General features: G+C 38.5%; 2 protein-coding genes across 12 annotated transcripts; one reads left to right on the top strand and one right to left on the bottom strand.

Annotated features, from left to right (window-relative positions):
* The first annotated feature begins 1,110 nt into the window (after nucleotides 1-1,110).
* LOC105689719 lies at nucleotides 1,111-9,279 on the top strand. Of its 11 annotated transcripts, none has more exons than XM_048658226.1 (16): nucleotides 1,111-1,533; nucleotides 1,628-1,776; nucleotides 2,671-2,812; nucleotides 3,341-3,537; nucleotides 3,626-3,767; nucleotides 3,833-3,929; nucleotides 4,156-4,344; nucleotides 4,436-4,588; nucleotides 4,678-4,936; nucleotides 5,014-5,271; nucleotides 5,349-5,553; nucleotides 5,639-5,826; nucleotides 5,912-6,204; nucleotides 6,583-6,912; nucleotides 7,539-7,721; nucleotides 7,803-9,279. In XM_048658226.1, exons 3-16 carry the CDS (start codon nucleotides 2,682-2,684, stop codon nucleotides 7,959-7,961), a joined length of 2,784 nt encoding a protein of 927 aa, XP_048514183.1. In that variant the 5' UTR covers nucleotides 1,111-1,533; nucleotides 1,628-1,776; nucleotides 2,671-2,681; the 3' UTR covers nucleotides 7,962-9,279. The 11 variants fall into 11 exon arrangements, 8 of the variants coding, with proteins under 8 accessions (XP_048514183.1, XP_048514182.1, XP_020710102.2 ...); XM_048658225.1 differs by having other exon boundaries at nucleotides 1,628-1,923; XR_007279350.1 differs by lacking the exons at nucleotides 1,111-1,533; nucleotides 1,628-1,776 and adding an exon at nucleotides 1,990-2,117 and having other exon boundaries at nucleotides 7,803-8,040; nucleotides 8,270-9,279.
* A 229-nt stretch (nucleotides 9,280-9,508) lies between these two features.
* Nucleotides 9,509-11,444, bottom strand: LOC105689723 (COP9 signalosome complex subunit 6). The gene is made up of 6 exons (XM_048658244.1): nucleotides 11,306-11,444; nucleotides 10,978-11,205; nucleotides 10,599-10,882; nucleotides 10,309-10,474; nucleotides 10,029-10,222; nucleotides 9,509-9,677 (listed from the first exon to the last, which is right to left on the bottom strand). The coding sequence occupies exons 2-6, from the start codon at nucleotides 11,186-11,188 to the stop codon at nucleotides 9,537-9,539; spliced, it is 996 nt and encodes a 331-aa protein (XP_048514201.1). The 5' UTR covers nucleotides 11,189-11,205; nucleotides 11,306-11,444; the 3' UTR covers nucleotides 9,509-9,536.
* Nucleotides 11,445-11,610: the final 166 nt, after the last annotated feature.

The raw sequence follows: 11,610 nt of genomic DNA, 5'->3' as shown, positions 1-11,610 counted from the left end.
TATTTTTTTTATAGTTTGAGCAGGCGTATCCTTAGATCTTAGAAATCAAAATACATTAAAACACCAGGCATAAAACCAATTGTAAGTCTATTTTCAAGCTTGAAATCGAATAGAAATGAAGGCTACGGTCCGAGAATTTTTGTCATTTTGCGAGCACAATCACAAATTTTTTTCCAATGGTATCCGCGACCATATTCTTATACATCTTTGAGTCCTAGAACGGAAATCCGTTGATAAAATTAAGCTATCGCTAAAAGCTTTGGTAATCTATCGTCGACAACTTTCTCAAATCGTAGGATCCGCGTTGCTCTCTCTTGTTGCATAGCCAAATTGCTGAGACTCTCTTTCCTGCAACTGGAATGAGGAAACAACAAATTTATGATACTTCTACTTTTCAGCCAACGTGTGAAGGCCAAAAATCAAACACCATGCTCTCTCGTATCATATAAGAATCCTGAAAATAGCGTACAAATCAGCTCAGTATCCTCCGATTTTAGGTCTGACTGGGTCTGTGTATAACGAACTTTATCAGACTTTATGATCTGTTCATAGGTTCTTGTGTTTGTTGTCTATGTACACCTTGATTCTAGGGCCCGTTTAACCCTAGAGAGATGGATGTTTGCGGATCAAATTTTCAAGTTGCAGAAGAGGCAGCAAGGTTTTTCCATAAGAAATTCCTCAAACGCCCTTGCGACAGTGATCTCCTCCTTTGAGTTGGTCCACAAACGTCCGATTGGTGGACCCCTGTGTTAAGGTGCCAAAGCAAAAATAAATGAGATGATCCAGCGGATATTTTTTATGGAAAAGATGCTGTTATTTTCAATCAACGAATTACCTCACTCTCATTTTGCTCCATCGCCTTTGAGTGAACGATAGGCATAGCTACTTGCTATAGCGGAATTGTTACTTGGCCACCCTCCTACTTTTTGTTGGGCACCTACCACCATCCCTTGTAGATTCCCTTTTGGAGGAGATTATGTGGTTCCTCAAAGCTCTGTTGTTGTAAACTAGTAAAACAACACAACACATAACTATGTCATCTTGGTTACAGGAAGACGTCGACGGTGGAAATATCCCACAATGTATGGGATTTCGTAAATACCTAGCTGTGGGGGGATGCTTACTGTCTACTGTCTAGGGCGCCGACGTAGTTCTATAAATAGCATCGGGACGCTCGGTGTCGATTGTGGTACCCAATAGAACCAAAGACCCGCTAAATCCACAGGCTAAATCGTCGCGGCGAAATTAGAGCTCGTCGTAGACACCGCGATTATATCCGGTGGGTCCAAATACTTTCTATAAAATACACATAAAAATTGGTCAATCCGAGGGGACAAGGATCAGAAATAGTGTCGGAAGAGTGAATATCTTTTAATAAATGCCGTGCTTTCTCTCACTTTCCAATGTGGTGGTGTTGGTCTACAACCACATCGTTCGTAGGGGTGACATACTATATCGGCTGCAGTACTAACGATCAGTGGCCTATTAAAACATATAAAATATTTATTACCTTCATCCAGGTATAATGTACAGGTAAGAATAACAAAGTAGCGGTTTGTAAATATTTGTGGATATTTGTTTGAATTAAAAAATTGCTATACAAATGTGAGATGGCTGGAATTCGCAGATATTCCGATGGACCTGAACGTCAATACTCTGCGAAGAGTAGTTCCTTGAAACTGTAATTACGGAAGAGACGATAAAACGAGCGACGACCAGCCTTGAATTTATCCGAAATTTACCTAAAGCTCGGCTTATCGACGCTAAATAAAAAAGGTGAGCTTTCGATTTGCCACCACTGGTTTTTGCCGGTAAAATAAACACCTCCTACCCGGGTGTAAATGATACCACATGCTGCTTCTGCAATTGGTTCATTTTATAATATGAATATGGGCGATTAGAGAAAAGGACTCCCAAATTCCGGTACGTGAAAGGACACACGCTTCTAATTATAGCATTTCATGAAATACAAGAATAGAATTTCACATTAAAACATTCAGACCTTTTTGCCAGCTGAACTTTCTTGCCTTAACGTGCATGCGCACATGGTGTATTTATACTATGGGATATTGTTTTTTTAGCTAAATTTTCGTCTACCCATCTTATGAAACGCACAAGTAAAGCAATCGAATTCCTTATTGACATTACTTATATGAAGAAACATATTTAGTAACTTTTCAATTTTAACTCGCTGTTATAGTTTACTAGATAATCAATGAAGTTAACTTTGATCTACACGTTTGATACACTAGTCGTATATTAAGTATCACAGTTGATGAGCCATTTAAGTGCATGAATTATTGATCATTGTTACAGTCGAGCTAGCTCATTGCTCCAGTTGCTTGTCAATTAGTCAAACTATCTCGCATCAATACCTGATGAATAACTGAAGGTATTTTGGAATTTAGGATCACTATTTCTCTGGCTAAAACTGTTGGGCATTTAGCCAAAAGTAAACTCTTCCTCTTTCTCTAATCTTGTTTCTGACTCATGTTCCCAATCTCTTGGGTTTTGCTGTGAACATTGTACAAGTTATGAGACTGCATCTACGTTAGCTTCGTATCTGTGCAAAGCATTGAGCAACTACACCATGTGAAAAATTAATGAACATAGAATCTGATATGTGATAACTTATAGTCTAATTACTTTGTTTAATTTTTCATTACATAGAAATTGACATCATGGCATTGGTGATGCTTCCCTGTGATTTGCCTTGGTGGCCTTCAGTCGTGAAACAACTGGACCAAGCAGCGGCTGCAACAAACTCTCAGCAACTTTTAGAAGCAATGTATCGGTTACACGATATGTGCAAGTACGTTATTGCACTGAGAGTAACCCATTACTGTATGGGTGAAGAAATTCTGCTGTGTTAATGTTTTCTGTATCTCCTGTTGTCTAATTAAAATTAGCTCATAGTTGACGGTAATTTGTAAAACATTTGGTTGATGATCTCTCAATGGATAAATGTTTCATATGGCAACGTCTTACACTCTTCTATTTTCTGATAGATTATTAGAAGCAAAGTAGTTTCCTGGTGATAAGTCTGCTGCTGAAGTTGGAAAGCCGGATAAATATTATACAAATTTTTTTTGGTACATCACCGTAAGAATAATACCTGCATGGCTCAAAAAGAAATAATAAATATATGAATTTCCAAATATTATATAATCTTTGGGGAACTTCAATGCCAATAGTGTTGCCAAAACGATAAGGGTTGCTTGTAGGAAAGACCACTCACTGACAAAGTCTGCCTTTTAGAATGAATGATGAAAATAATGAGCACGAAGAGACCTCAATTTTGAATTGATAATTATCATGAGACAGGCATCGATTTTTACAGCATAAGTCTCGACCCAGAGGAAGATGTTCAGGACCCAAACTTATTTGCCGAATTGGCAAGGTTCTTGGACGAAGACTTCACTTCAGGGGAAAGGGAACAATTCTTCACAAAAACAATTCCAAAGGTAGTACAACATGCCAAGTCTCTCAAATCTACAAAACCTCCGGAAGGACTTCATTTTAGCCTGCAGCAACAAAGTATGTCTGAGAATTAATTATGTGCCGGATTGGAAAAATTCGAAAAATTGTTTACAATAGTCATCGATTTCAACAATTCTTCTTTTAGCCGATAGTGCAGAGTACAGCTACAACTTTGTTTCATCCCTGATAGCAAATGCATTTTTTTCAACATATCCCAAAAGAACGAGAAAAACTCATCCTACGCTGCAAGATTTCAACTTCACTAATTTCTTCAAATATCTTCACATGTAAGTTTCAAAGCCAGTGGATTGTTCAGTTGATAATAGATGGTAATCTCTGCTTGATCGAACAGGAATAGTCAGAAGGCAAAATTGAGAAGCATATTTGCCTACTTTAATTTCTTGAGCGAGGACACGTCATTGGATGGACAATTAATAATTTCCAGACAGGTTCGTGATATGAGTAGCTTCGGCACATTAGAATTGATGCGTTATCATACAAATTATAGTGCATAATACGGTTAACAGTAATGAAGCACAAGTTTACTTTCACAAAATGCTGTAATTAAGTTGAGAAGGTCATAAAATCCAATTTAGTTTTGGAACAAAAAAATCGAATGATCACCAATGAAATATATTATCTATGTGACGCACGTTTCACGGCGATTCTCCTCAGGTGATGTCGTCAAAACAGTGGTTGACAATAGAAGATTGGCTCGAGAGTAGCATCCCTCTTTGTCCTCTCACTATTCGCCATGAAGGAAGGGTGGAAAGGGCTGAAGCTCACTTACTGCATGTATGCTTCACTAGTTCAAGGCTAGGTGGTGGAGTATTGAGCAGCGAAATTACACAAGAAAGCATCCAAGTAAGCAAGCATTTTCTATTGTTTACACGAACACTGAAGTTGAATCCAAATGGAGAAAACTTGCAAAGCAAAAAACTATTCCACTGTTCAGATGGCAACGCATCCTGAGCTGTTGGCTGCATTACTCTCTGTTGAAGCATTAGAAGACAATGAGGTCTTGATCATAGAAGGTGCCAGAAATATTTCCAGGATAATTGATCCAAAACATAGATCTACTTTTGAAAGTATACCAAAACCAAAAACAGTGAGTAGTAATGGTGATTCTTTTTTACGTTCACCCTTCTTTGTAGTATCCCGGGATCATTAAAGCCTGCTTTGAATGTTTTCGATCAGGTAACAATATGCTGTATGGATGCCGAAGACTATTCTACGCTGCCCCTTGCACAATATGAGGAAGACAATGTGCTGCGAGAAATGAACAAATCGTTGTTGGGATTCAGGCAAAGGCATGTCCCTATCAGCCCAACGAATCCTGTCAAATTGGAGCCAGATCCAGGTGCTCGGCGGTTGTCACCGATTGGAGAAAGTTTCAGTAGCACCCCGCCAGAGGCCGAGGAAAAGTCAATCGCAACAATTAATTATAACATTAAAGGTGATTCACGAGTAATCATTCTGTAAATAGTATACCTATAAATAGATTAGGGTATCATCTAAATTTGTGTTGTGCAGCATCGACAAAAGAGATAAACGGTTCCGACGGTGTGGAAATGAGAACAAAACCAAATGGTAAATCAGTCGAATCGCTAAGTCCAGCAAAAACTACAGGCTGTTCCAATAAAAGAGGCCGATTCATAGTTCTTGGCTCAAGTGGAGAAGTTTTGCCTGTTACCAGAAAGTCCTTAGGGCAGGTGTCTGTCTACAGCAGTTGCAATAGCCAAAGCACTGACAGCTTCCATAGCGCGAAAGAATCTGTCGACGAGGATCAAGGTTTGCATTGGAATTTTTTTTTTGTTGAGATCTTACTATCTCACGCATTTTATCGAATCAATTTTCCTGCCCAAAAGAAGATGAAGAGCAAAAGCTCACTAGGCTTTATAGCGCACAGTTAGATTCGTTCGAACGACGAGGGACTTTTGCTCAGAGACTGAAGGATGCTTTGAGGCGAGAAAGTACAGCAACCGGAACAACGTCTTCAATTTCTTCTGCAGGCAGCAGTTATGCGGTTGGAATAAGCGTGACCGGAAGTCATGTCGGTGATCCAGATATTAAGTATGAACATTAAACAGGTGTTATGTTCGCAAACTGTCTGTAACAGTTTAATCCAACTGAAGCACCTCACTGCTCGATTGTACAGAGTGAGGAGAGGGGGATCCAGAGGATTTGTTTTAAGAGATGATACGGTGGATGAAGAATTTCTAAAGGAATCGTTGGAAGCTGAGCAAAAGTGGCTTGGAAGATTCAAGCAAAGTCAACATCCGATGCTGCAAAGACGCGATACCAACGCGAGCAGCAAGTACAGTTTTAGTACGGAATACAGCTCAGGTACTAGACTCTTTAATATGCAACTATTAGTGATACTTTTTTCCTTCATGCTTAGCGACTGACCACGATGTGATTATTCCATCAGAATTTTCTTCAGAACTTGAAGAAGTCTACGAGCAATTATCTAAGTGGCTGGAGGATCCTATAGTTGCTGACGAAAGCCGTGAATTAGATGCAAGAGATAGAGCTGTGGTAAGATTTGCTGGTTCGCTTTTAAAGAGAGCGTTGAGCGAGTCGTTTGCAGGCGTTCCTGTCCAAGAGGGAGAACCTCAAGCTTTAATTGGCACCGAGGAGGTTCAAGAACGTCATAAGCTGGCATTAGCAGTCAGAAGCCTGAGCTTAGAGCTTGCGCGGCACAAGCATAAAAGACAGCATTCGGTAAGTTCATGGTTTTATTGGCGAGGCTGTATATTATCGCTTTCGATGGAACAAAATTATCATGTATAAACTAAAAATACAGGTGTTGGTTGAAATTATTTATAATTGAGAGCGTATGGCTTGGGATTGATTCGCAAAACTTTACACTGCCTCGACAGAGTGTGCGGTTTGCTTTGAGAAGTATAGAATCAGAGACAGATTGTTTACCGAGTTACAAAATTGTCTCGACCATTTAATAGATGGAACGATAGGGAGAATTGGTAAAAATAATATGATTTCAGCCAATCATTCGTAATCGTTGTAAATGTTACTAACATTCTCAACGATAATGTGTCGCAAAAAGGTACGAGTTATTTTTCCAGAGTTAAAAATCTGCAGGTTCCCGAAGGTGAGTACAAGAATTATGAAGATGCTCTGAGTGAAGATCCTGCTGTAGCCAGAGATGTTAAATCGACACAACGCAGAAATCTCTGGGTCATTTCTTTCACGTCTGAAGTGAGACAGACTCTGACCGATGACGTGGCTACGATTTCGCTGCCGCAAGGTTTACCGTTGACCGATACAGAAACAATAACAACAATAACACAGGATAACAAGTGGTCAAAAAGTTTTGCTGAACTTCTACCCCACAATTTTCCAAGAGTTGCGATTGCAAAGGAAGATAAGAGGATGCTGCACTGGAGCGAATTAGCGACATCAATAGCCGATGTATGAAGTAGTGATTATTGCGCGATGATCCAACGAATTGAATTGCAATTTATGCTAGAATAGAAATTTTGCAATCATCATTAACGGTAGTAGTGGTACAATTGGAATATTTTTTAAGTCAATTTTGACACCGAGTGTCGGGAAACTGTAAGAAATGCTATTATAGCATAAATTTCTTTCACATTGACTAATCGATGTGTGGGGTTACACTTGTCTATGTAGTTTACACTGTATCATTAACAGATCAATTTACTGCTTAACAAGAAAGGTTTAATTAATGTAGGAATAATTTACGTTTCTATGTTAATTTGAAAAGGCCACGATGACTAATTTATCTGTCTCTTATTCTATCTCATCTGATTTCTGTGTTTTGCCAAACGTTTCTTAACATTAGTAACTAATAAGCTATGTTATATTTTCATATTAATAATGTTTACGATAATATTCGCAGCCTAGTATACAGAACTGGGGAGATCTATGACTTCTATAGACTAATGCAAACACCATTAGAGGTTGTAACTCGGTAGTAGTGGGTGCATTAAATTCTATCCCTGTATGCATTGGCCTTTTTCCTCAACACCTACATTTTTAAGATGATAATAATCATCTTCGATTTCACATTAAAGGTCTCTCAAGAAAGCAGCCCTCAGGCCGGTGGCTTATTGCCAGTAGTAACTGGGAACTGGGGTTGCGGTTCACGACTGAAAGGCGATCATCAACTAAAACTAGCGATACAGTGGCTGGCAGCTTCTCTCGCTGGTGTGCCCAGACTGATTTACTACACATCTGGCCATCCCAGTCTGTCCAAGGTGGAATTATTTCCGCATGTAGCATTTACCGTCACTGTGAGGGCTAAGAGCAATATCAGAAGTGTTTTATTCTTTTTTCAGCTCGATACGGTGAGCAGGGTATTGGTGGACAGGCATTGGACAGTCGGAGATTTGGCGACAGCAGTGATGCGGTTTGCAGTTAAAACCATTGAAGAGAGAATCGAGGGAAGAAACAGTCTTTTCGAAGAATTAATTGGAATGGATAAGCCTAGTCCTTAGCCCAACACTATGCTGGCCCTTCTGGTTAACATCCTAGCAACTATGATTGAGGACAGTTTGAAAATTCAATGAATTTCCGGTACGATATCAACAGATAACTGTAATGAAGATTAGAGTTGAATTGAAACTAAGAATGAAAAGAGGAAAAAAATAGAACAAAATGATCGTATAAAGCTTCAACTAGCTTGGCTACAGGCAGTGACTTTCAACTTCATGATCACTGAATTAGTTCTAGACGCTATCTAAAATGAATAATTACTTTTTTCTTTTATTCGTTTTTTTCTCATAAATGATCATTTGCAATGAAGTTCATCCAGTACCGAGGTACGCTGAATACTCAAGCCGTTTCAAGTATTGATGTCAGTTTTATGAAATCGGACATCGGACAACACGTCACATCATACGCTACGAGCCCAAGTCAGATTGAGATAGAAGCTCGTAATCATCATCGTCAACGAAACCGCTGTGGGCTCGAGTCTGTATACGAGATTATCTTGTATTTCGGAACAAAGTTTGTCAGTGAACAATAAACCAAGTTGGAAGTTGCGGTAATGACATCTTGTGAGTCCACAGTATGCAATAATTAAAGAGTCATAACATAGATATACCAAGTACTATACATATATTTTGTACAGTAATATTTACAATAAATGAATGCGTGAATAGAAAGGAGATGTATGAAAATAAGAAAGTGATCAGATACTTTGGTAGAAACTTTTAATTGCGGAAGTTTTAGAGTTACATTTAGTAAATCTTTCAAACAAAACTAACAAATCGATACCCATATTTATATCAAGTGTTTACAAAGTCTACCTTTGGAGATTAGAATAAAAAATAATAAAACTAAATTGAATTGACGGAAAAATACAGATATCGGTCGAGTTCATGAAACTAAATAAGTATTGGATGATATCCTGATGATTGAACTAACGTCTTCCATTTTAATATTCGGATGCATGTAAATGCAATTGTCAACAAAATGAATTGCCAGCTGCTTTCTAAAATCGCGAAGCAAAGTCATTTGAAAATGTTGACAAAAAGTAAATAAAAAAAAAACTAAAAACTAAACATTACTAACCACGATATCAATAAAAATGTAACATACCATTAAATGAATACCTCCTGCTGGCATTAGCAATGAATTTATATTGCATTTGAGTTGGTGATTAAATCTGATCAATGTTTATAGTTCACCAAAAAAAATTCAGTACGTGATGGAAGTACTTTGGGATTATTATTCGCGTTTGACATATCCAATTTATTTAAATATTTATACTATTATTCTTTCAAAAAATAATAATCAAAATTGATATCGGAATCGAATATTGTAATTATTTTTCCATGAATTAAACCTGGAGTAATTACTGGGCGTAAGATGTGTGATATATTTTCTCAAAGTAAACACTTGCTTATACAAATTGGAATCAAGGGTTATATCATATTGTAATCTCTTTACCAAGAATTGATTGCAGATATCGAAAGACGGTCTGACGCAGTCTTAGTGACAGAAGTATTGCAACGAGGGGCAGATGAGTACTAGAAAACTATTGAGGTAAAAACAATGTTATTTATTTATCAAAAGAAGAGGCTCCTCATGCGACGACCCATTCCTTGTCTATCGTACAAAATGTTGAATTTATTCACAAATTGGTTAATATCGTTGCAGCCTTTTGTTATTATCCCAAGGTACGTCACTAGGCTAAAGTCGTTGCATTGCTAGAATGAATAATCGGATCAATTAGCCTTACATACTTCGATCGAAAAAAATCCGGGGTAACGATACCATATTTTTTGTGCGTCAACTTTAAGCAACCGTCTATTTCATACTTAGCTAGCGACTGTATTATGTGTTGACTGAGCGCCGACGATAACATCGTGCTAGTAAGTTAATGTCGACGCTAAGTCAAGTGCAAAGACAGCCGCTAGTTGAATCAGAGACTAACGAATATACAAGATGACACGTTAGTTGAAAGTCAACTTTGGCTGCAAGTTATGCCAAAAAATCCAGAATCGGTCCCCAGACCCAGTGCAAAGACATACTGTAGAAAAAATTCAAATGTGACTTACGTTATAAAAGTCAGCCCTGAACTTGGAACTGTTTAGAACAGGCAACCGATGACTTAGTGAACAAGCTGCCCTCAAAACCTCATGATTTCCTTCAAGTTCTCCACTTTGCACAGCCTCCACATATTTGAGGACGAGTTTAACTCTGGAATTCAACATCTTTATAGCACTGTGCTGTGCTGTTAGATGTTCTGCCACTAGAAAAAAACACAAGGATCTTTTTTGAATTACTTGTTCTACCGTTTTATTCGATGCTTTGATTGAGTTTGCCATTATAACTCACCTAGCGAGCTTTCCGCTTGATCGTTTGTACACATTCTAGCGACGTGGTCAACGCCGATTCTCTCAGCCTCTTCAGTTGCAAGTGTATAAGTCAATGGAACAAATAACATAGTAGCTTCTCCAGCGACCAGGTCGATTACAGACTCGTACATTGAAACGGATAATTGCTGCAGCAAAGCCAATTATTTGATGAAATGATGGTTAGTGTTGACAAGTAGCAAAGAAATTTATAGAGGTCAAGACTAAGGTTATTTCCGACAATGCATGAACTTAATTTCATCTATGACTCACATCGGAATGTTTGCATCTTGGATCTAGCTTTAGCATAACAGGACACTCATTGATCTCGCACAATTGCTTGTGGACTCTAATATCCCTGTCAGTTGGGGTATCTCCTGTTGTGTACCATCCGAGAAAATCCATCTCACTAAACACTTGCTTAAATTGTTCTTCCTTAGTATTGTAGTAATCTCTATCTATAATCACTTCATCACCTATGGAGGTGAATAACAACTCAAAAGAGTTCATTATCTCGATGTTACGTCCCTTTTGTTTGCCGATTAGTGCTCCGTATACTGCAACAAGTAAAAAGCATGTCAATAATCATGATTCACAATTACACTGTATCTTAGACTGAAGCATGTGACAAGTTATAATATTATATTTTCACCCAATTGATCAGATCCTTCTTGCGCCCGAAGCCTGGTCCAGTGTTCACTGACGTTCATGATGACGAGTGGATGCAAACTTATTGAGACAGATCCTATGGTACCGGATGAGGCCATAACACTCTTAGGATTGCCGGCTATCGGAGTTGTATCCATTGCACTCGTGGCAACGCCTTCGTCAACTTCCATCTCATTAGCTGTTTGTCCACTCATCTCGTCCTAATTGTATGCTGACAAAAACTTGAAAATCCGATCACCTGTGCACTGTGACGTTGACTGAGGATTTGTATCTTCAGTCAACAACGATGATTCAAAATCAAAGATCCCCACCTCACGGACGAGTTTCTTCCTTGGCCAAGGTCATATGATTTGTTTCGAATCTTGAATGATATCACAGTATATAAGGAGCAGAACTTCTACTCTTTACAACGCCTCAATTGTGGTGATGGTGATTGATGGTGACATTGGGATGGTGATGCTTTGTGCTGCTTGGGGTGGAATTTCTTTCAACTATGTAAAAGGTTTCTTGCTCTTTATTGGTTCAGCCAAACCCACGGCTGAGTAGAATGAGTGCTGATAGGGTATGAACCATAGGGTGAAACAACCGTCATCGATGGTTATTCCATAGCAATTTA

This window comes from Athalia rosae, chromosome 7 (assembly GCF_917208135.1).
Source record: "Athalia rosae chromosome 7, iyAthRosa1.1, whole genome shotgun sequence".
Classification (NCBI taxonomy): domain Eukaryota; kingdom Metazoa; phylum Arthropoda; class Insecta; order Hymenoptera; family Athaliidae; genus Athalia; species Athalia rosae.
This window is presented reverse-complemented; position numbering and strand designations above follow the sequence as displayed.